Genomic DNA, 24,721 nt, shown 5'->3' with positions numbered 1-24,721 from the left:
GCCCTACACCCCAGTTCCTGCTGATCCAGGGGAGCAAGAGAGAGGAAGAAAAGGAAAGTGAAAGAGGAGCATGGACACACTGAGTGATTCAACTTAAAGGATCAGAGTGGCCAGCCAAGCTTCAGTGCTGCCTCTGCATATTCCCAGTTGTAGGAGTCTGGAGCAAGACAGCTGGAGAGAACAGTTTAAATCGGAAATACAGCTGAGTCCTCTCATGGCAGGAATCAAACGTGCACAGTTTGGGACACCAGCCCTGCAAATTCCTTCTGCTGATGTGCTGAAGCTCAGCCCAGAAGGCAGAGCCAGGACCTTCACATGCCATCACATTAGCTAAAACAAAATAAAAACTGATGCACCACCTAATCCACCCTGACACACACCTAGAGCTACACCAAGTCTTAAGTGGCTTCCTAAAACTCTCAGCTCTCTCCAAACAAACTCCAAATGCTCTTAACATCTTTGTTCTGCTGCCTCAGGGGGGTAAGAAAGAGCTTTTGGAAAGAAAGTAGGGATGGGTTTGTGGTGTAGTTCAGGCAGAACTCAGAAACCACTTTGGACAGAAGTTCAGTCTGATGGCACAGAAGTTGCTTTATCTTGCAGAACACACCAAGGATGAAGCTCCACTGGGACAGGTTTCCTGGCCAGTGACAAGACATGATTTAGTTCTTTAAAAAAGCAACATTCTGAAAGGAGAGAGAAAGGTAGTGGCCAACAGAATATTGGGACAAGCCAATCAAGGGTTTAGCAGCACTGGGACAACTGCAGTACAATCCAAACAGGTTCATTATTCCACTCCTCAGGAGCCAGACAAAGATGGTGCCAAGTGTCAGAACCAAAAGGGTATTTTTTTTTCAAACATTATAGGAACTTCAAAGCACACCAAGTTTTTATTTCACCTACATGAGCAGGCTCCTGACCAGAAAAGGCATCTGAAGGTTTTTAGTTATAAGGCAAACTGGAAAACTCAAGCTTAAAGAAGGGTTGGCAAGTTCAGCAGCAATTCAAGCAATGAACTCAATGCAAATGAGACAGAAAGGATCAGACTTTCCAAAGACCAAAGAGTACAACATGCAAGGCTGGCCTGGATGTCTTCCTTTTTTTTTTTTGGTTTAACAAAATCTGAATTGAACATTATGCTTAAATATGCAGAAACTGGAGAACCCCATCGAACCTGAAACAACAGAAGTTGTTCATTTTAAAGGGCTTGATTCCTAAAGCATCCAACTTGTAGAAGGCCTACAGTGCTCTCTGTGCACAAAGCCTCAGAAGGTCCTCCCCGACTCCTGCTGAAGGCAGAAAGAAGGAATTCCTGAGGAAGGTGAGTTCACACCCATATCCAGCTTCTTCTCCCAGAAGGTACCACTGGCATGGTCAAAACCAGCCCAACTTTTCCAGCAAGTCCCCAAAGCTGAGCAGTCACACAAGGGCTGCTGTTGGAATATGCAGGGGTCACCTTGCAGGGAAAACTCCAGACCTCTCTCTCCACCAGATTCTCCTCAGGTAGAGATGTAGCAAAAAACAAGAGAGGTGTGTGTAAATGTTTTTAGGTTTTCCTTTTCTTAAAACTTCAGTACAGAGGTTGGACACATAAAACCTGAACTATTCTGAGAGCCTCAACTTACTCTCAATTTCATTCACTCCCACATTACCAAAGTATTTATTCTACACAACCAGAGAACATCTGGGGGCTTTGTGGAAGTTTGGACCCACAGCACATGGGGTGGGGTGCACAGTGCCAGAGATCCTCCAGTTCACACATCCACTGCACACCTTAAACCAGTGTCTGAACTCACCTGGAGATGGAGGCTGTATCTTAGTCTGAGACTTCTTTGAATCAGCAGCTGCAAAGATATCAGGAGGGGGGTCTTCTCCTCGCTCAATCTTGCACTCGAAGGCATAGAGACACTGGATGTACTGCTTCTTCAAGGAACTGGCTGCACTGCTGGACGTGCCCACGTTGAGATTTGTGGCCAACTCGCGCCATTTCTTGTTCTTGTTGACCTGCACAACCAAACAGGAGGCTCTGAGATCAAAATCCCAGCTACTTCTCCTCCCAAGAAATTTTCTGGGGAGAAATCGACACTTCCCAGTTCACACAAGGGAAGCAACGGGGGCCAAACTCATCTTCATCACCTACAGAAAACCTTTCTAACAGGGACAGATTGCAAATCAAACTGGTCACGAGGTCAGCTGACAGCCAGATGCAAAGACAGTGTCACCAATCTTTGCACTGGACAAAGGGGAAAAAAAAAAGGGGTTGAAATGAGTCTCACCACAGATTGTTCTCAACCAGACAATGGGAGAGCTAAGCTCACTTAGAGGATGCTGGGTTTTATTTAGGGAAACAAACATGGCTAAATGGGAATTCATGGCTTACCTCTGGCTACAAACTACCTCTGAAGGGCAGCAGTCCCCTGGCTGTGGACACTCACCTGAGTCAATCCTCCAATCTCCTTCACGGAGATGTAGAGCCGGTAAAGGTCCAAGGGTTTCCTGCCCACTGCTGGGAGGTTGGTCATTCCCATGGCCTTCTCCTCGGTGAAGGCCAGGTAACGATCCACCCACAGCTTCCTCTCGGGCTCCCCACCCAGCTCGTAGAGTTTGGTGATCTTCTCATTGGTTGTAGTAGAGGAACTGGACTTCTAGGAGAAGGAAAGAGATATCAGGGCTGAGCAGCGCAAGAGCACCTCTTTCACACCCGAGATGGTTTCAAAAAGCAGGCAGGTAAGAGCTCAAAGTGCTGCTGTTGTGTTGGGAACAGATTTATGTTAGGCTTACACTCGTTTCAGATCAACATCAGGCAAGGATTAATCAGTAAAGGCATCCAAAAGCACAGACCAGGACAGAACAGCCCTGATTTGTGGCTTCTGGCATCTCCCAGCCCAAGAGCATTCAAGTCCTTGTTGAAAGAAAGGCAGATTCCAGAATACAGGAGCAGAAGTGAGAGATCTCCTGGATCTTCCTGCAGGCTGCTGCTGGCACAGGGATCAAACCTGCAGAGCATTTATTTTCCCTCAAGTAGCAAAGGAGGAGACAGGCTCAGAAACTGCTTTTTTGGTGGTTCTTTTGAAACTGGTAGCAGCAATGCAAAGAAAAACACTCCCTGAAGAACTTGTTTGCATCCCTCTTCTGGCTTTAATACAGGATTAGTAAGAGGTTTGTTTGTGAAACAACTAACACTGCAGTGTGCCACGTCCCAGCTGAGGGGTGAGAGCTCCCAGCCCACACCAGCAACAAACCCGGGTTTGTTTATGCTGCTTTTGGCAGTTTCACTGTGGCAGGTGATAATTTCTAATACTGAATTGTTTTACAGGTGAAATCAATGACTCCCAAAGGACTGGGAAACGCTTCCCTTCATTTCTCACACTTACTAGATAGATGCACTGCTCAACCCAAGTGAACATGCAGTGGGGTTTTATTTCCCTGGACGCTGGAGAGGATGGGAGACATTAAAAACAAAACCCAAAACATTTTACCTTTGACTTGGATTCTGCTTTTGGCGTCCCATCTGCCTTGTTGTTCATTTTAGTTGCAGGTGTTAATTTGACATCCCCAAGCCCCATCATTTCAGGGCTTGCTGCCATCCCTGGGGAGTTAAAAGGAAATCTTTAATACTGATTTTCAACCCAGTGCAATGGAATCAACGAAATCCTAAAGCCCTGGCTTACCTGCAGAGTTGTTGGCCATATTCCCACCCATGGGGTAGGGTGGGCCCTGGGGGTTTATCATGCCAGCCATACTGTTAATTCCCTGTCCATAAGGAGGTCCAGTGCCCATCATGCCCCCTTGATTCATGTTGGGATAACCAGGAGGCCTAGAGAAGGCAAGGAAGAAACAGACACTTAGTCCACATATTAAGCATTAAGATCTTGCCCTCTAAGGAAGCAGCTTTGCTAAAAGCAGCCTCTGGGGCAGGATAAAGAGCACAACGCCCAGTCAGACAACAAATATATCCACCAGCTTCGGGGGAACCCAATTTAGAAGCACATTCATGGCTCTCATGGCATTGGGAAGGCCACACACACCTACTCTGAAATGGGTAATAAATTAAAAAAAAAAAAAACAAAAAACCACACCACAGAAAACAGTACAAAGTTCAGAGCTGAATTCCAGCTCCTTTCCCACAGCTGCTCATCAAGGCCCTAAAAGGAAGAAGTTCCCTACACTGGACAAGCAATGCCTTGGATCAGACAGCTGGGTGGCTGCTGGATTTAGGGGCTGCACCACACACACAGCATCTCCTCGTGGAACAGAGGAGATCAGGATTTAAAAAAGCCAAAACAGCTGAAGAGATCTCAGAGTTAAATAATTTCAGCTACGATCATTAAAAATCCCCCGAGCATGCCATAAATGATGTATAAAATCATGGGATGGTTTGGGGTGGAAAAGACCTTAAAGATCATTTAGTTACAACTCCCTGCCCTGGGCAGGGACACCTTCCACTAACCCAGGTTGCTCCAAGCCCTGTCCAACCTGGCCTTGGACACTGCCAGGGATGGGGCAGCCACAGCTTCTCTGGGCATTCCAACATGCTGCTTGTCCAAGTTTTATGCTCTCCCTTTTCAACACTTGAGCCTGATCAAAACGTCTCCAGGAAGGACAAACCTTCACTGGAGCTCATTCCAGCATTACCCCAAATTTGGGTTGTTCCACACACACCCTCAAAAGCCAGATCTGACACAGGGGATGGACTTTCACGGGGGGAATCTCCCTCCTCACCTGTTCTGGATGGAGTTGGCAGCAGCGTGCATGGCAGCAGCAGCTGCCTCTTGTGCTTTGCGGTTCATCCCGGCGGGCGGGGGGCACATCCCTGTGCCCACCTGGGGGGGCATATTTGCCATGTTGGGTCCGTAGGGCCTGTTCCCCATGGCTGCATGGCTCATCCTGCCCGGGGGGATCCCGCTGTAGGGGGGCACACCAGTCTGCCCGTGCATCTGGCTCCCTGCTCCCATGGGGTTCATGCTTCCTCCCATGCCCGGGCTGGGGTAGTTGGCATTGGACATGGCATTGTAGTTTGGCTGCCTGGGATAACCTCCTGAGGAGATAAAAAAAGGAGGGGAAGGCAACATCACTCAACTAGTTAAGTTTATGAATCACCATAAAAATCTTCTATCAGCAAATATTTAAAGATCACTAACAGAGATGAGGGGGAGTGTTCACACCTCAACACGAAGTCAAAGTACTTGGATATAAGCCACATAAAATGTGTTTTGACATAGCCAAGCAACAACATCGATTCAGAAGCTGCCTGAAACTCTCCCAAACCTCAACCCAGCACAGTGAGCCAAATGGTCCAGGACAGGATGCAAAAACCCTCAATTAACCCTTTCCAAAACAGGCAACACTCCATTTTCTTCCTCTCCAAAGAGAACTCGTCCTTTGTCACTATTACACAGGATGCACAACCTGCAAGTTTTTAAACAAGGAGGAAGGACCCTACATTTAGAAATAAAACTATTCCTGAAAGCAACATATTCCATCAACCTCAGCAGGAACAAAGCACAGCTCCTCCCAGCTCATGAGGAGCGTGCTGGTTTCCATCACCCACACACTAAGAGGAGACACATCAAAACATTTATCACAGAATCATGGAATGGTTTGCGTTGGAAGGGACCTTAAAGATCAGTAAGTTCCACCTCTCTGCCACGGGCAGGGAGACCTTCCACTAGACCAGGTTGCTTGGGGCTCCATCCAGCCTGGACTTGAACACTTCCAGGGATGGACTTAAACAACTTGGGACTTCAAAGACAAGATGTTAGGATAGAGAGAGGCCTTTGCTGAGCTCAGTTCCCACCTTGAGGTCCGTACTGCCCCCCCTGGGGTCCGTAGCTTCCCATGGAGTTCTGCTGGTACGGCCCCATCCCGGCGTGCATCTGGCCCCCGGAGGACTGCCGGGGGGATAAGGCTGAGCCGGGCTGGGGGGAGCTGTACTGGGGCATCTGAGGGTTCCTCTGCATGTAACCTGCACACAGGGGGATGGAGCAAATTATTAGTGCAAAGCACCCACAGGTGCCACTGGACATACATGTTTCTAAGGAAAGCAACACCCAGGACTAACAAAATCCTTCCAGCAACAGCCTGGACAGGTTTCAGTGCTTGCATTAAGGAGTCAGTGTTATCTGAGCAGGTAACAGATCCTGTTTTGGCCAGAAATAACCCTCAGTGTCACAGCAGAAGCCAGTGAGGCTCTGCAAATCCTGGGGGCTTCTTGGTGGTGGCTTCTGTTTGCTTGTTTGTTTTCTCCTGGTGACAACTGTGCACCTTCAGCCAGGAGAGCTGAAATTTTTTACAGGCATTTTCCCCCTAAAGAAATCTTATTCTCTTAGAGGGAAAAGCCCCACAATATTGTTGCAAGCACTCCTTGTTTTGAAACTTAAAAGTCACTGGACGTTGGGCAAGAACATGCACAGAAAAACATGTTGAAAAGCCAGAGAAAACATCTTCCAAGCCAAAACACCAGCTTGGATGGAACATTTAGAGGCCAAACAACCAGCAACAACAATAATTTACTGCAAGTTGCCTCAACACCCAGAGGTTATAAACCTGGGGCAGCTTTTAAATGCTCTCTCAGCACAGAATTCATGTCACCAGGCCAGGTGGTTTTTAGTTACACATCTGGCTGTACAGTTACAGCTGTTAGGTTGTGTCACACACCTCGATCCTGGGCGATGCTGGACTGGTTCATGGAAGGATGCAGGATGGTGTCCGACTGGCCGCTGGGCGGTCGGGGTGGCATCTGATTGCCTGTGCCACAAACAGGAGAGTGCTCATCACAAACTGCACACCACAAACCCAACAAGCACTAGAGCTAAATCCCAGAACCCCTAACAACTCCAGGAGAAAGGGATGTTGGGTCACAGTGAGGGGAAACAAAAGCGAGATCGGTCGCGTTAACCCAGCGAAATGACACCGGTGGTTTCCCAGCCATCCCACCCATCCTTGAGGAGCTACAGACATCCCAAGGAAAATAAATGAGCTCAGTGGGCCTCAGTAACCACACAGTGCTGACACTGGGCAGTTCCTCCCCACTGGGCACTGTAATTCAAGTGCCAGGCAGCGTTACCTGGTACTGCAGCAGGTGAGAGTGGCCCAGAGCGGGACTGAGCAACACTGGCTGGAGATCCAACTGGGGATGGGGAGGGTCCTCTGATGCCTGGCAGGTGAGGAGAGGTATGTGGCGAGAAAGGAGACTGAGCTGGGTTACTCTGCTCTCCCTGACTGCTGGAAATCCCTGATGTGCTTACGCCAGGGCTCAGGGCTCCTTCGGTACCCATGGGCAGATCATCTATGGAACCAGACAGGTCCTGCAAGGCACAGAGAAACACATCAGGCTAGAATACAAAGACATGGGACTGTTCTCTCACATCCCACTAAGGAAGAGCGTTTCTCCCTTAGGCATGTTACAAACAGAAATCAATGAACTCAGTTCTTGTTACTGTCAGCACCAGAGGCTGCTGCAGACTGAGGTAACTGCCAGACGTGTCTTATCCTGCTGCCTGTCTGAACCCGGGAGTTCCTGGGTTGCTTTGCTGATGGTCCAAACAATTGGCTAATTTTCCTACTTGCTTTATTTTAAATTCAGTTTAGAGGTGGGAAATTAAAGAATGCATCAACAGTACACGTAAAACTGCAAACACAGGAGACAGTCCATGTGATCGCGGCTTGGAAGAGAAACGTGGCTCAGCCTCTGAAAGACAGAAAACTCCTGCCTCACCATAATTAATTCATAAACCTCCTATGAGCTGGGAAACTACTCACTTGAGATGGATAAAAACAAACTAAACAGAGATTTAAAAGAAAACCATAAAATACTCTTCAGGGTTCCCGCTTCCCTTTCTTCAAAGACAGCAAAAATTAGCAGTTACTGCATCAACCTCTAAAGTTCAGTTTTTCTTGAAGGCAAGGCTAGAAAACACCCTTCCTCCTGCATGTATCCACCTTGGCAGAAGCAAAGCACAAAAAGCCTGAGAGAGCTGAAACCTCCAATTGCCACAGCAGCAAAGTGACAGCATCAAAATTCAGCTGGCAAGTGTGAGAACGGGGATAATTCCAAGAAGATGATGTGCAGATCCAACATGCCCAGTTGTACTGTCTGGTTGATAACAAGGTGCATCAGCTGTTCAGGCTTGGCCTGCAGTGAATGAGTCAGGAACAGCCTGAGCCAGAGGAAGTGGTGGCGTATTTGAACAGAAAGCTGGGAAGTTGTAACTATTCCAGTGATTAGATAAAATCTCTGCCAGAGGTTCAAAGGATCACTGGCAGGTGAAGAAGTGGGAGACCAAAGCTTACCAGGACTTCACCTGTCCCTCCTAAGTCTTCCAGAGTAATCAACACTGGATCAGAAAGATCCTGGGCTGAGCCCTGAAGGTATCTCAGATCATCTCCCCCTGCAGAGAATTCAGCTGAGCAGCACCAACAGAACCCAAGTCATTTAAAACCTCACACAGAAAGGCTGAGCCAACTGATAAATCACTTGGACACCCCGGTCTCATTTACACTGACTGGACAATTCCTGGTTCAGCAGCAGTTCAGGTGACGTCTTCCCAGCTCCAGCAGTGCAGGAGGACCTGGGACACAAGATACTGCAGCTTATCAGCCTTCAGAAGCAGAGCTATCACTCCTAACACCAGTCTGCCAGGTGATCTGTGGAAAGGCTCTCACAGCACATCCCTGTCATCCCAAGCTGGTGAACAACACGTCACCACATCCCAGGAAGAGGATGTTACGGAGTGAAAGTGGAGTGGAGTTACAGAAGAATAAAAACCAACCTGGGAGATACCCAACCACCTCACCACACCTGTGGGACAGTGACATTCAGGACAGAGGGGAGAGCTGGGCATCAGCACCACACTCAGCTGCTGCAGCGGGGAAATCTCCTCTACTTTAGTGGAATTTAATCAAAATGCTTCTAAAAAATGCTACACTGGAGCTGAAACCCCCAGTCACTCGGTGGGATGACTTAGTTCATGTGTGTCCCCCCTCCCCTTCCATCACTGTTTCTGTTGGAGAGCTCATTTCCTGCACCACAGTCTCAGAGGTATATTTGCTTACTGCTCAAGTATTATCTTCCTGAGGAAAAAAAAAAAAAGCTTTGTTTTATCTCAATGAAAGCTAAAAAACTGCAGAAAAAGCCTAAAAATAGTGTCTGAGATCTCTTGCAATTTTCACTACTTTCCTACTGTAGCATCAAAAGTACTGCTGCTTCATGCAGCTATTTGGGCAGTTTTCCCTGGACAACTTTGATAAGTCCCACATTCCTACTGCAGAAACCATCTGAAGTGGGAGTAAAGAGACATTATTTCCAACATTTTGCATTAAAAAGCATCAACCAACACAAACAATCAAGACACAAAACATTCCTCTCCCTGAGATCCACTGCACTGAACTGCAGCCACCAGTACAAGACACACAATGAGATTCCCCTCAGAGTCAACTAAGGGATCAGAATGTCCAGAAACAAGTCAGCCCAGCATAAAACTGGGTGAAAATACTGGTATGTCCCTTAAATGCATTAAGGTAGTTTTAGTCTGAATCACCAAATGCATCCAAAGACTGTTTTCCTCATCACTGAAATGAAGCTGGAGGCCAGACCCATTTGCAGCTTTAAAATCCCCACCACCACGAGCTGATGTGGTGTGGAATTTCAGAGCAGCTAAATCTTGGGAGCAGAGGGGCAGAGCCCAGAGCTGTGGAGGTGAGGGATTTTTAGGCTCAAAGGAAAAAAAAACCCACATAAATGTACACCTGAGACAAATACTGGCATGAAAGGACAGACACAGAGCGAGTGTGCAAAGTGAAATGTGAGTTTCCTTCCTTTATCAGGAGTGTAAGTGCTTTTCCAAGAGGCAAGAGAGAAGGCTTTGGATGGAAGGACCTCAGGATGTGTGGAGGTCACTGTCTGCTCCATGGTATGAGCAATATTCATATATGAACTGGGCAGACTAAGAGGGCAAGACTTGGTAATGCCAGACATGAAAATATCTGCAAGACATAAAATGAAGTAACATTAAAAACTCTTTGAAAATTAACTCCTAAATAACTAGATAATGATCTTTAAAGCTGATGTCTTTGACCATTCTATGCATCAAAGCCTAAATCATTGAAAAACATCCAGTTTTAATTAAGCAGGTGAATACTGGGTGGGTTTTGTGAGAGTGAGGGCCCCTCTGCATTGCTGACATACCATCAGGGACCCCATAGAGGAACAGCAGACCTTTAGCTGTGGATCAGATTCTCAGATTATTAGTTTAAATGAGTTAGAAGTAAATTACACATCCCCCTTTCATGGCTGTTAAGACAGGAGATGAAACACAACCATAAAAATCAAGTAACTCATAAAGTGACTTTCACCTCTAAAAAATCTGTTAAGTTTTGTGAATTCCAACAATAAAGTCATTTTCCAGCAAAGAAGGGCTCTGCCAGCAGAGCAGCATTTTCTGAGTGTGTTATTCAGGACTGAGTTTCTCAGAAGGGAAACTCCTGCAAGGGGAAGGAGCAAACAGGGACTGGAATGTCTGAGTGCAAGCAGCTCATCAGCGAGGAGCTGGTTTCCTCCTATCAAGTTATCTCAGGACACCAAGCATCAAGGTTTTAACTAAACCTAAAGGATACCCCCCCAGCTCTGATATCCCCAAAACCAGGGGAAAACAAAATCTCTCCAACTCTCTACAGCCTGTTTTAAAGGCAGAGAAGCCTTAAAAAAACCCAAACCTCATGGAAATAATGGAGACCTGCTGCTGCCGCCGTGGGTTCTGGATGAAGCCCAAGAGGAGAGGGCCTGGGAGGTTTTATTTGCCTCCCACGGAGCATCAGGAGGAGACCTGGAAAGACACAGCAGCAGCAGGAGAAGGGCTCTCCCCTTCCCTCCTCCCCCAGCACAGCCAACAGAGCTGAGACAGGAGGTGAGGCTCGGCAGCAGTAACTCTGCCAACTCGGAGGAAACGTCAGGGTCTGGAGAATTTCCTCACGTGTTTCCAATGTGTTTTTTATGCATTTTATTGCTCATCTGCCATGCAGATCAAAAACGCTGGAGGGATTCCAACTATTTCACACAGAATCTCACACTCCAGGCTGGCTGCAGCCCCAAAAGCCTGAGTTTCTTCGCTTGAAATACTGCCCAGTGTTATTTTGGGATGTGACCCGATAGCGGAAGCCCACGGGGACCCTGGAACGATAACCGTTCCAGCTGCGACTGGATGCCCGAGCCTGGCCGGTGCCAGCACGGGGCTGTCAGTGCTGCTGACAAACAAGGGCTCGGCAGCAACACCTCCCTTTTCACACCACAACAAACCCATGCCTGGAATCGCACAATCTGGTACCCAGAGGAAGGGGGCAGGGGAGTTCATCTATCCCTGGCACGGCCGACACGAGGGAGCCGGGCTGGTTCCTGCTGGAAACAGCCGGGGGTTCTTTTATCTGACAAGAGGAACCACCACCCCACTCTCTGATAGGAGCTTGTTTGTTAAACAAACAAAAAGATGAAACAACGAGAAATACTTAAGATCAAGGTAATAAAATCCCAGAGGAGAAGAGAGATTCAAGGCTCCTCCGCTCGCCGGCCCATCCCACTTATCTGGAAGAGCAGGAAGACTGACCAGAAAGCAAATGGAATAGCCTCCCCTGCCCATTCCCCGGCCTCAGTGCACGTGGGAAGTGTGGGGGAAGAGGGAAGGAGCTCAGGCAGGGTGGAATGATCCAGCACTATCAGATCACCAGACAGCACTCAAGGAAATTATGGTCTGGAGATGAGCATGTGGTGCAGCTTATAAATTCTGTAAGGCCAGTTATTTCCATAAAGATGCTCACAAGCAAGACCAGAGAACAATGGATAAATGTATTCCCCCATTCTTTCTGAAAGGGAAAAAGCCTCTTTATTCTTCTAATTGAAATGCCCACTTTCTATTACAAGTTCTTTCTCTCTGCAGTTGCTTTCCCACTGACTCAAGAACTACCAATACCTAAAAAATCACAATCTTGTCCCTTCCTTCCCCCTTTATTTCCACACCCAAAATATCTCAGTTCTTTCTATCACAACAATTACACAGCTGACTGGCAGGATCTCCCTGCTATTTTGGGGACATGGATAGACTCGTTCCTGCTCAGCAGCACAGGTAACTGAATCCTGCACCTCACGCTCCACAAAGCGCTGTCTCCCAGCACTGGAGACCTCCCCATGCTCCACTCACACCACACACCCACAGCACATCCAAGAGGACACCTGGCAAAGCCAACCTGAGGTTTCCACAGATGTGACAGACCAGGATGTCTTTCCAATGTCTTTCCCTCACCACACTGAGAACTTTCTGGCAACACTGTTCCCCCGTGCTCTGTCCCCTGCCATACTTTGAGAAGAGTGGGGTAGAACCCAAAATCACATATTTTTAAAGCTGTCAGTTTACCTGTTACTGATTTTGTGCTCATACACGTGTGGGAAACATGTCCATCCACATTCCCAAGCTGCCCAAGATGACTAAAGACTAATCAAATATAACCAAAGCCCAGAAACATGAGCTGGTGACCCCTGACCGTGCAGAGTTTCCTCCACTGCCACGTGGCTCTTACCCCTTACTCTGTGACAAGCCAAAAAGCTTGGTTTTAAATTTAACAGGGAAGGACGACTTTGTCCTGGCATAAAAACCAGGGAATTCCCAGAAGGAAGCTCACTGCCACGCCAGCACAAGCTGCCCACTACACTTCCATGTTTTATGGAACTCTGTAAATTCATGGCCTTGCCTCTTCTCTTACATCCCACTTCAAAACGGGACAAGATCAGCAATCAGAAGGAACAAAGGGATTTATTTATGCAGTGAAATCACTGGGTTTGGCCCCTTGGATACATCCCTGGAAGCTCAACCTCTAATGTGAGCAAGGGTGACGTGGGGCAACAAGAAACCAGACAGTTCTCAGGTTCTGCAAGAGAAAAAAGAAAAAAAATCAAGATCCTGGTACAAAACTGAGGGTGCCACAAGGACCTTTGAGTCCTTATGTGCCACTTACTCATCCACGCAGTCCTTGGGGAGAGGAAATAAGTGCTAGACTTTACAACTTCAAGGGAAAACACCTGCCCACTAAAACAAATATTAGGGAGGCAACACTAGCAAGGCTTCAGCCTGTGCTACAGGGTCCATATTCCCTTCCCTTCCGAGGAGTTTCAGCTCCTCTCAGGCACCAGCGCTGACAATTACAAACCTAAGATGGGGACTAGAACACGCCAGGAGAGATTCGTGCAGTTTCCCTGCTCAAAAAAAGAAGCTGAAAAGCTCATTCTTCCAGGCTGGCTTTAGACAAACTGGGAGAAGCTGCAGGCTCGAGCTGCACTGCAGGGAAAGGAGCATTCGGAGAGGAGGCTGTCGGGAGGAGGGGCTCGGTGGCACACGAGGAATTTCACTCTGACTGCAAAAATAAGCTGCTGTTTCTAATCCAGCTCAGTGAATCTAGGTGAGTCTGGTCTGCTGGCAGAGAGCAGGTACAAAATAAAGCAGGGAGGAGGACAGAGGGAAGTGCTGCTGGCTTTACTACATTCCTGCAACGGGAGCCTTGCGGAACAGCCGGCGCTGCTACCGCAGCAGCCATTGATTTTTCAGAGGTCGATACTCCACTCCCACAGATCTACTCGGCAGGAGCTTTAATCACATCTCCTGCTCCTACCCTGTGCCACCCCTCCTTCTCTTCTCCCTCCAAATAAAATAAAATAAAATAAAACATATTTAAAAAAAAAAAAAAGAAGGAAGGCAAGAGGGTTTTCCACCCTCTCCGAGCACTGAGCAGACTGAAAAAATATCTTCTCGGTCTTCGGAGAGCGGAGATTCAGAGCTGTAGTTGCAGCACAAAGTAGAGAAGGAGTAACGTGATTCATCCACAGAACAAGATGTCGCTGAAGGGAAAGCCTGCCATGTGGAAGGCCAGCATTCCCACCCGGAGAGCGCTGGGTGCTGAGCTCTTCCGCAGGAGCCTGGGAGATGCAACAGCAAAAATGGACAGAAGAGTTTCCATTTAACCCTTTGGAGGCTGCTCAGCTGCTAAAAGCACTCCCAGCTTTATCCACACGTTGATACAACATCAAATATCCAAGGCAGCAGGTAAATGCTGAATTTTGCTTGGCAGAGCAGCGTCACTTCAGCTATCCCAGAGGTTGTCCCATCCATCCAGAAGGGAAAGGATAAAACCTCCAGCTCCCACAGCAACACTGACCCCAAAACAAGCTGCAGGAACAAAGCAGGAGGATTCCAGGCACAACAAGCAGCAACATGGCAGCAGGACCAGAGGATGCTCTTACTGGTTTTCTGGATGGTGTGGGGATTAAGGAACCTACAAGTCAATCCCATTGTTTGGAAAGGTTGGTCTTGGGAAGGCAAGTGCAGGAGGGAAACTAGTACAGGCCTCAGCTGACAAAACCACAACCCATTTATTCAAAGAGCTTTTGTTTTCCTTCCAGAGGTTTTTAAGTCTCCTCCTTCAGTCTGAAGACAAACCCCAGATTGCATAAAACACGGAATCACGGAAGAGGCAGGAAGCAACCCTCTCGTTGCCAGCCATGAGGATATTCCCATTCCCCAGAAGTGCTTCTCTGGAAGGCTCTTTCCAGAGGAACACATCCTCTGATGTGTTCCACACATTTGGACTCCAAAGCATTTAGTCATCCCAGCATGTGACTGTGCCACCAAAGCCAACCACCCGAGCCAGGGTGGGCAAAGAGGTGCAGCAAAGGCAGGAGGCTGAAATGATTACAAAATTAAAAAGGCCCCTGTTCATCCAATACTTTGGATTTTAAGATAAATCAGCTTTTAGTATTCTCATCTGCCTCTGAGACAATTAGCAGTGATGCAACTAATTTCTGAAAAAGCGGAAGGAAGGAAGGTTTTAGGAGAGAACAAGATTTCTTAGGTCTCAGGTATTTGCAAGCCTGATGAATCCTGGTGGTTCTTTCACTGGAAGGCGTCTCTGCCCATGGGTGGAACAAGATGAGCTTTAAGGTCCCTTCCAACCCAAACCATTCTATGATTCTAAGAGAGAGCTGGAAGCTGGCAGCTCCTTCCCAAAGCCTGTCACACCTGTGGGGAGGCAGTGATGGAGCAACACGGCTGAGAAAACCACTTCCCATCAAGAACCTTTCTGTAATGCCATCCCCACGCCCAGGTACTGCTGATCCGTGTGGGATGGAGACACCAGAGACACGACTGGAAAGAATCAAGGAAATTCCCCTCTCACTCTGGCTCTGAGCAGGGAGTGTGTACAGGAAGAGGTAAAATATCCATGGAAACCTGGCCCATGGGTCTGACGTCTGCCTGGTGCTCCCCCTTCAGGGTCAGAATGCCAAAACAGTCAATTCCTAGAGATGTCACTTTTTGTCATTTCAGGAAATTAAACCTTTTTTTTTTTTTCCCCCCTTTAAATAAAGGTTTCTGTTTTCCTGTGTAAGACCTGACTCAAAACTGTAATAAAAACCAACCATAAAACTCCTCCTCCAATACCAGGACTGGTTTGGAATCCTGGCATGACCCATCCAAGCCCATCCTGGCTGCGGGAAGGGCACAGGGCAGCTGAAGCCTTGGGTCCCTGCCATGCCCCACATTTGGGCACCACGTGGAAAGAGTTTTCTCCGTGACATTTATGATCCCACTCGTCTCCAAGACAAATCAATCCTGCATGCCAGAAGGATATTAAGAGGGAAATGATTCCTGTAGAGCAAAAGCTCTACAGTGGCAGTGCTTAAACACTGTGTTAAACACCTTTATTACCCCTGCAACCGCTCCACGCAGCAGATGGAGGTCACACCAACACAGACTCTCCCTCCCCAGCACGGGGTGAGACCTCTGGCAGGGTTAAGTTTTGATGGAAAGGGAAGACGATGAGGATCATAAGCCCAACATCAGACTGACAAGCGGCTTCCGCGCCTTTTAAAGGGTCTCCAATGACACCGAGTCAGCAACAAAAAGGAAGTGAAAAAATGATTTCCCAGCCCCACAAGGAGGAGAGCAGAAGCAGAGGGTCACCCTGTGAGGTCTGAGCTCCGGCCACGGCGCAGGAGCAGCTCGGGATCCTCCGGCTGCGGCGGCGCAGGGGACGCGTGTGACGGAGCACGGACCATTGTTCGGGATCCAAGAGCAGGACTGGTCATCCTACAGCAATTTCCTGCTGCAGCACTGACCTGCCTAATCACTGTGGCAGGGCCTGGAACAAGGGTAAAAGAACAGGAGCCTGTTCTGCACCGAGGGAACAGTGCAGAACACTGTTCCCGCCCGCTCCGGGGATCACCGGCTCTGCTTCCAGCTGGGTGGGAATCGCTGGGAAGCAAAGGAAGGGCTGGGGGCTCGGGGAATCTGTGCGAGGCGTGCAGGCAGGAAGCAGAGCTGAGCTGCTGACGACCAGAATAGAAACAGGAAACGAGCCCGGCATCGAGCATAGCGCAGCTCCTGCATCAGCGGCTCCGGCACAGCTCCGGGGGGATGCTCGCTGCTGGAGAAGGTGACAGGCTCCAGGCAGTGCAGTGTGGGGTGGGGAGTTCCCCCCCTGAACACCCTTCAGACCCAGAGGAAGGGGTGGGAGAGGAGAAAACTGCCACATGGACACACAGCAAAGCAACCCCGGAGTGGGTCGCAGGCGTGGAACTGGAGTGGTCAGGGTGGAAGGTCAGGGTGGCTCTGGAGCAGCACCCTGTGCTCTCCACTATTAGAGAAATGTAAAAAATTGGGGGGGAAAAAAGAGGCACAGCCTCCTCAAGAAACCACACAATGGTGGCCACAGTCACACACTCAAAAAAATCTTGGGCAGAGGATCACTGACCAGGGAAAACCACATTTTTAACTACCCCATCACCGTAACTTGGGATAAAAGCTGTTCAGATCAGCATAGACTGCAATGCAGGGATATCTACCACCAGTTTCAGGTCTTGTGCTCCTGGGGGAAGCCTCGGGGTGCTGGTGGGTTTATCTGCATATCCACTGTGCTGCCCAGGCCCCACAGCACTGCCCTGCTTTGAAATGCACACACGGCTAATCCCTCTCCTAAGGCAAGCAATAAGACAAGCTCAAAAGGCCAAATACAAACCAAACAGAAGCAGGAAGTCCCATATGGAAAGAGAAAAAAGGAGAGGGGAAAAAAAAAATAGAAGGCTTGAAGTGACCAGCAGATTCAACTATAAAAGGTTCTTTCTCCCTTTCTCCTGAAAAAATTGTCAAAATTATTCATTTTAAGCTCAAAGAACAGGCTGCTCCTCCCTCCCTCCACAGCAGCTCTGAGACAGTTTTTTGCTGCATTTCAGCCTGTTGCATTGATTATTTCCAGGTCAGGGGACGCAGCTGACAGAGCTCAACTTTATTCCACTTCAAGCACTCCCAGAGCACAAGCTGAAATGACCAGTTGTTAAGAATGGAAAATTCAAATTGTGCTTCCGTGACAACCTCCAGGGTCCAAATTCAGTAACTACTTGACTTAGAAAGGAAGAGATAATCAAACCAAAACCACCCCACAATTGCTGGGGATATTCACAGACAGGCTCTGCCAAAACTCTGCAGCCTCATTCCTCTCCCCTCCCCACAAATCCTAGTTTTGTTAAATCCACGCTGCAAAGACCCAAGACCAAAAGGCAAGTTTGGAAGTTAAGCATGGATCAGGAATGTTTTCAGTCGGTTATAATCGTTTCTGCCACTGACAAGACACTTTCCAGATTTAAAGTCAGACACGAACCAAAGTGAAACACCACTAATAAACCAAACAGTTTTTCAATAGTGCAAAAAAGCAAAATACTGAAGTTGAAAGTATTCCTGCTCTACAACAAGATGAATATAAACTGCCCAGAACACAGATGGGGTTTCTCCCTCGGGATATCCAGTACACTGACCAAACTGAGGACATTCTGGGCAGGGAATTCTGAAACTTTAGCCCAAGCTGTCCTAGTTTGCTGCCACAAAAATTCAAACATAACTTTGCAGAGTCAGGACCTCCAAAACCACGCCAGTATCTGCCCTCCTGGTTTGGCTGTATGTCCCACCCCAAGCAAAACCTTTCCTACTGAAATGCTGAAACAATACCTCTCACACCAGTTTTGGGCTCCACACGTAGGAAAACTTCACTGAAGAAATCCCAGAAGCTCCAGTGAAAAGCAAATATAAGCCAGTGCACACAGATTTGCTTCAAAAATGGCTTTGGGGGCCAACCTGGAAGCTCAAACACCACAGACACCGACCTGTGGCTGGGAAGGAATGAACAGCGTGGTGGGTACCACTGCCTCCATCCCTCATCCACCTCAAAGCCATCAGGGACTTGCCCCCAACTCCTTCAAAGCCATCAGACAGAGACTGGGGCACATTTCACAGTGGAAAAATCACAAAATCCCTCCCAACAATCCTAAAACTCCAAAGAAGTTTGCAGCAGAACCGACCCGCAATCCAAAACCAAACGGATGTTCCAGCACCTAATTTGCTTCTCCCAGACTTGCTGCCAGCACCTTCCGTGGCTGAAGGCAGCTAATAGCTGGAAATGTTTGACTCTTTCAGCCTCAGAACCCAAACTTCAAACGGTGAAGACACCGGAGAAACTGGATACGAACTCGCCAGGAGGAATTTTTCTGCTAAGGAGAAGAGACTTGGGAATCTCCTGGGAGAAACGGTTTTATCCTAAGGATGACTATTCCTCTGTTACACCCAGACACAAAAGACTGCACTTCACTTCTCCTGTGCAATTGCAATCTAAGTTTAGTTTGGCTGCAATCCTGGCAGAGGCTCCCTTGGGAAGCAGTGAATTTTACATAGAAATTCCTCACCTTGCCTGCTACAGGAAGGAAGAACAGCCAGGACACTCACAGGGATGTTATTCCTCTTTAAAAGCCATCAGAGAGCTCATATGAGCTCAGAAGGAAGTTTAGTTAGTGGTACAAAAATCATTACTGGGAAGGGATTTCAAAGCCCCCACCCAGAACAATCAACTTGACAATGTCCCTGCCAGGAGATCACCACCTCCTGAAAGGGTGATGGATCAGCCAAAGAAATATTCCCCCTTTATTGCTTAGAATTCCAAAGTGAACACTGATCTACAATATCAACATGTAAAGGCCAGAGCCTCACAAAGGCATTGGGTACATAAATTTAATACTTTCCAAGGACCCAAAAAGCAGGAACCTCCCTTTTCCTGCTGGGGGTTGATATATGTTTAATTAAAGATGATGCATGGCATGATTTGCCCTGATTCCAAGATTCCCAGTGAGCAATTCCACAGTGCCCACCGAGGCTTGGAAAAGGGCTCAGAACTAGGAAAAAACCAAAAAAATAAAAGCCCACAAACTAACTCTGCTTCTGTAAGTCATCCATGATGGCAAAAGAGGGATCTAGGAATCCTCCTGAGCAGGATAAAACCTTCTAAACCAGACAGACTGAGCAATATCAGGAAGATAAAAAGAAATTGATGGTGCACTTCCGTGGAGCTCTTGTGTTCCTGAGCATCCCCAGGCCAAACTTTGTGCAGGAGATTGATCACTGAAAACAAGGAGTTGGCTTCCAGCATCCCTTTTAACCACCCCACAGCATCCCTGTCTGAGGCCTTTCTCAGTTGGTGGCTGCTCTTGTCCTACAAGATCCAAACAAGGTGACAAGGAATTGTGGAACAAGTACAAGAATAAGAGTGATTTTTCTGCAGGGAGCCTCCTTGTTTTGAGTTTTACCTACCAAGAAAGAAAAGGCCCAAAAATACACCAGTAAGCTAAAGACTGTTGGATTTCTCAAATGCAAATTATTTGGTGATAAGGCCAGGAAAACCACATATTCCCTCATTTCTGGGTTCCTCCACTCTTGAAGCAGAGATGAATTCCTTTTCTTACACTGCTAGGGAGAAGGGACAACTTGAAAAGGGCCAAATATATTTAACCACAAGGTATAAAACAAACTCCCACTTGGTGCTGAGCAGGAGCCACTTCTGCGAAGCAGAGCTACAAATTCCTATAATCCAAGGCAGGGGGATCAGTAGGGTTCAGGAAGGCTCCATCAACAATGCCACTGAACAGGACTTCCCACCGTTCCAAGCTACAGCAATTTCTTCAATTACTTCACTTCACTTTTCCTACGTTCCTCGCCAGAAGATGGGTCACATGGAAGAACTTGTGGAGAGGCAGAGTGGAAAGAAACATGCTATTTAAAAAGATTTTTTTTCCCCCCAGGCCTCAGAACAAATTAAATCTTTGTAATCAGGGTCCAAAAGGCAAAAAAAAAAAAAAAAAAGAGGGAAGAAAACGGCAACAACCCACAACTACTCCCATTAGGTGGTCAGAACTAGAATCACTCTGTATTTTGGGTGACAATTCGTACCCACAATCCAAAGGAATTATTTCAAGGGGCTCACAACAAAGCTGTTCTCATTGCTGGGAGCAAAAATAACTTGGTTATACACACAGCTCACTCCTCTGACCAATCCAACTGCAGCTCCAAACACTGATTTAGCCAGTGGCTAAATAAAAAAATAAAAGCTCACTCACTTCCCACTGGGTAGAATTCATGCAACCAGTAAAATCGGAACTCAGCAGCTCCAAACTCTTCCTCCAAGTCAAAGGCACAGACCAAGTTGTGCAAACTAATCTAAACTTTTAATACTTCTCCATTTTCTTGATGTTTTAACCCAAAGTTAAACTACTCTGGTCCAAAAAGTGCTGAACGCTGGGCACTAATCTCATCCCCAACTGGTCACTGCACATCCAGCAAGCAGATTTAGGATGCAAAAGGAAATATAATTCTCCATCTGTCAAGGAAGGAGCTACATGGGACTGATCTTCCTCACTCCAGGTACTAATAAACTTGTCTTTTTCACCAACTGTTCAGTCAGATTGGACCAAAGAAGCTTAAATCAGCAGTATAAGGATCCAACAAGACAGAAAGGGAATGGTGCTCCAGGCTGCCAACCACCAGTGCCACAGTGGGCTAAGGAACAGAAAAAATAAAATAAAAATGAGACAATTTCCCCTGAAAGTCAGGGCCTACTCTGACAGAGGTCAGGTACTTCAGCCACTGCAAACAGAGAGCCCAAAAAATGAAATGTTTTAGGTAGAACCTGCCGAGCAGAGTACTCAGGGTTAAACTTCCCTCTCAAATCCATTACTTTTGTAAATTACATTCAATCTCCAGTGGGAAGCCAGAAGCTAATGACTTAGTAAAAAGCACAGGCAGCCTCCATCATTCCCATTTCCATGTGGAATACTACCAGTGCTAATTTATCCTGCTGTGCTTCTGATTGCCCTCACCCCGTTCCCTCCACTCACCGGCAGGCTGGAAGGTCTGGACTGAAGATTCAAGTTCATGTCTTCTTGCCCTTTACTGGAAGCCATTGAAGGAGCAGATGATGCCTGGGACCCAAATGAGTCTTGAGATAACTCCTGAAACATCAAGAAACACCACAAAAACACCACAAATGGGAATGCAATAAAGCCTCTGTTGGAATCACTGCAGTATGTTCTCACACTGTGGAAGATTCGTATTCCCTTGGTGACATTTGATCAAAACAGGAGGCAAGATAGCAAAGATTTGCACACAAACACTGCCCAACTACTACTGAGTTGGGAGTAAAGTCTAAAATGTGACAGAACAGTATTCTTGAGCTTTCCCTTATAACAGATCCTGGAGATCAGAGGCTGTCCTGGGATCTGCTCGTTTCACTTCTTCACCTTCTAACATCTCACCAAGTACCTCATTACACACACAAGGCAAGTCAATTAAAACCTTCCACTTTTCAACAGCTGCCTTGGATGCGTCGCAGTGTTTGCTGAAAGGTCCCAGCCAGCTTTGTTTCTCCTCCCTAAAGCCAAGTTTTACATTTAAGAGCAAACTCTTCCATCACCACCTACGTGTCGCTCTGCAAACTGTGCTCTGCCATTGTGCTAAAACAAGTAGCTGTGGGACCACCTGGAGAACTGCAGGTGGAAACCATTCCATTGTGGAATCCTTTACACTGCTATTCACAGAAGCACCGAGGTTGGAAAAGACCTCCAAGGTCATTGAGTCTCACCTCTGACCAATCACCACCTTGTCAACCAGACCAGAGCACTGAGTTGTTCCCTGAACACCTCCAGGAGTGGGGACTCCACCACCTCCCTGAGCAGTTCCAATGCCTGACAACCCTTTCCATGAACAAATTCTTCCTGAACTGCCAACCAGCAGCATTTTTCTTAGCAAGAGTCTTTAAAACTGCAGTATTAGCATGGCCTGTTACCACCACATCTGAGACACAAGAGAAGTCAGCCCGGCTCTGATCATATCCTCCCACCCAACTTGTTGACGCGTTCAACCAATTTTAATGCACGAACCAAAAGGATTTGCCCAACTTTAAAAAAAAAAACAAACAAACAACAAAACACTTGCAGAAGATTAAAAAAAAAAAGGCAGGAGATGACCTACCTGAGGAGGGGGGAAGCGTTGCTGGGAATACGCAGACTGCGGCTGCGGCGGCTGGGACTGGGGGTACGACGAGGACTGCTGGGACAGGGCTGAGGAAGCTGATTGCTGGGTTTGCTGCTGCTGGTACGGCGACTGTGACTGCTGCTGGGAGTAGGGGGGCTGGCTCTGGGGGTGCTGCTGGGCTGTGGATTGCTGCTGGGGGTATGGAGTCGGGGACTGCTGATGGGGCGGCTGGGATTGCTGCTGGGAATACGCCGGCTGCGATGTCTGGAGCTGTGGAGCTTGAGACTGAGGCTGTTGCTGCTGCTGATAAGAAGGCTGAGAGTGAGGGGTCTGGGATGGAGGCTGCTGGGAGTATGGAGGCTGCTGCTGCTGGGGGTGAGGGCTTTGCTGGTTGTAATATGGAGTCTGGCTTTGCTGCCCATACGCGCTGGGGCCCTGCTGCCCGTAGGGAGGCATCTGCAGAGGAAGAGGATGGAGTTATGCCAGTTACATAGGTATTTCACACACACACACACACAAACAGACAGATTATCCTCAAGAAGTAAAAATTCAGAAACCTGTGCAGAGCAGTTAACTGGGAATGCACTGGAAATGCCAACACCTACGTATTTCCCAGACAACAGCAAAAGTCACTTGTGTGTGACATTATTCTTGGCAGTCACAAAATTTTAATAGCTAAGCCTTTAGGGATCTCCATCTGACCACCCTTCAAAACTGAAAGGAAAAACTGCTTGCTCCAATACAAAAAAAAAAAAAAAATAAAAAAATTGTCTCTTGAATCCTGCAAACAGTCCAGCAGGCGCCACTCGGATCATGTAATGAGCCAAAACTGACCTGAAGTCATTTCTTCTGCAAAGAACAGCTGTGTCTTTAACACAGCACAGCGGAAAGAGGATCTCCCTCCCCCTCGCTATTTATTTTTCCCTTGTTGGATTCACTGCTCTGCTGCTGCTTCCCTTGGAGACGAGGATTCCACAGGTCCTCGGGTGTCGATCACACCTGGATCCAGGTGTGGGGCAAAATGCAGCCTTAGGAAATGCCATTTTGCCTCAATAACCGGTTCCAACCCGGCAGAACGTGATCCCTTCAGAAGACACAGCATTTTGTTGTTCTTTCCCCTGCTGTAACAGAGACCACAGAAGACCAGGTGCTCTACCTGCTGTGCATATGAGATGCTGCCCATCGTACTTTGCGTCCTGCTTTGCATTCCCATGGGATATCTCTGGGGAGTCTGTGGCCCATAGGGCTGCCCTGGGTAGCCATGTCCTTGCTGTGGCCCCCCCTGAGGTCCCTGCTGTTGTGTGTAGGGGTTGTTCCCTCCGTAGGGCTGTGGCCTCATCTTCCCCATCTGATCCATCGGGCTCGAGGGCTGCAAGGCAAGTTGTGACACGTGATGTACATCCAATACCACAGGAATTGCTCCCGACTTCCCAAAAACCCCCAGAAGAAAACTCCAACAGGTCGGCGCAGGGAAGAAGCTGCTCGTCTCCCCCTTCCCAGCTGCTAAACTCCAACATTACAGTTGGGATTACAGCAGGATTCCTGCTGTCCTTTCAAACCCACAGATGTTTCGCCAAGAACAAACCCAATGAGAAGTCATTTAATGCTGACATATCTCCCGTGGCAGGACAGGGAAGAAGGATCATTAAGAAAGATGAATTATCAGTGTAAGCGGCTTTTCCCCATAGCAGGTAGTAGTTTAATGTCCAGATATTCCACAACGAGGTAAATTTGGGCTGGAAATTTAAATATTCACAAGAAACACTGCTTTTTTCACGTATAACAAGGTCTCCCAAAACACTACAGGCTGTTAATTTACACTTATGCATTTCAATTAATCCACACTGATGCAGTAACGCTGATCAGTGCTAGTGACATCCACAGCAGTTTTATTTTTGCCCTTTTTTTTTTTTTACATGTGCTTTGTGTCTGCTGCCTTTTGTAGAATAAAGAGTTCTGAATGGAATTTATTCGGATGCATGCAAAAAACACTTTGTCAGCCTTGAAAGTCAGCTCCCTGAGCTTTAGAGCTGAGACAAGACAAGTGAATAAATGCAACTTTCCTTGGACTTCCTAATCTGTGCTACCCCTGCCTGGAGCCAAGACGTGGGAATAGTCAATCAGATTTCCTGAAAGCACCATAAACCTCAAGACTATAAACCTCAAAACAGAGGGGTTTTTTTTTACCTTGGCAGTGCTGTTCCCACACTAAAGGAAGGGCTGTTTTGGCATGGTGACCTCTAAATGAATCCCAGCACAGTCCTTAACCTCCACCACTTGGACTGAATGGGAATCCTTCCCTGATCTCCTGGTGACCTAACTAATACCAATTAGATGTTTTCCACCAG

General features: G+C 47.6%; 1 protein-coding gene across 2 annotated transcripts in view; it reads right to left on the bottom strand.

The window, feature by feature from the left end:
* ARID1A (AT-rich interaction domain 1A) overlaps positions 1-24,721 on the bottom strand; it is a 57,652-nt gene that overhangs the window by 9,866 nt on the left and 23,065 nt on the right. The window contains exons 2-12 of one of the 2 annotated variants that reach the window (XM_064635035.1): positions 23,530-23,742; positions 22,371-22,829; positions 21,239-21,352; positions 7,064-7,304; positions 6,655-6,744; positions 5,795-5,962; positions 4,720-5,035; positions 3,669-3,814; positions 3,477-3,586; positions 2,433-2,642; positions 1,794-2,001 (exon numbers count right to left, since the gene is read on the bottom strand). In XM_064635035.1, coding sequence (XP_064491105.1) covers positions 1,794-2,001; positions 2,433-2,642; positions 3,477-3,586; positions 3,669-3,814; positions 4,720-5,035; positions 5,795-5,962; positions 6,655-6,744; positions 7,064-7,304; positions 21,239-21,352; positions 22,371-22,829; positions 23,530-23,742 — 2,275 coding nt within the window. The remainder of the gene's footprint in view (positions 1-1,793; positions 2,002-2,432; positions 2,643-3,476; positions 3,587-3,668; positions 3,815-4,719; positions 5,036-5,794; positions 5,963-6,654; positions 6,745-7,063; positions 7,305-21,238; positions 21,353-22,370; positions 22,830-23,529; positions 23,743-24,721) is intronic. The other variant, XM_064635036.1, reaches the window with a different exon arrangement.

The sequence above is a fragment of the Pseudopipra pipra genome, chromosome 24 (assembly GCF_036250125.1).
Source record: "Pseudopipra pipra isolate bDixPip1 chromosome 24, bDixPip1.hap1, whole genome shotgun sequence".
NCBI classification, from domain to species: domain Eukaryota; kingdom Metazoa; phylum Chordata; class Aves; order Passeriformes; family Pipridae; genus Pseudopipra; species Pseudopipra pipra.
Note: the sequence above shows the minus strand (reverse complement) of the source record. Positions and strands in the feature narration are given on the sequence as shown.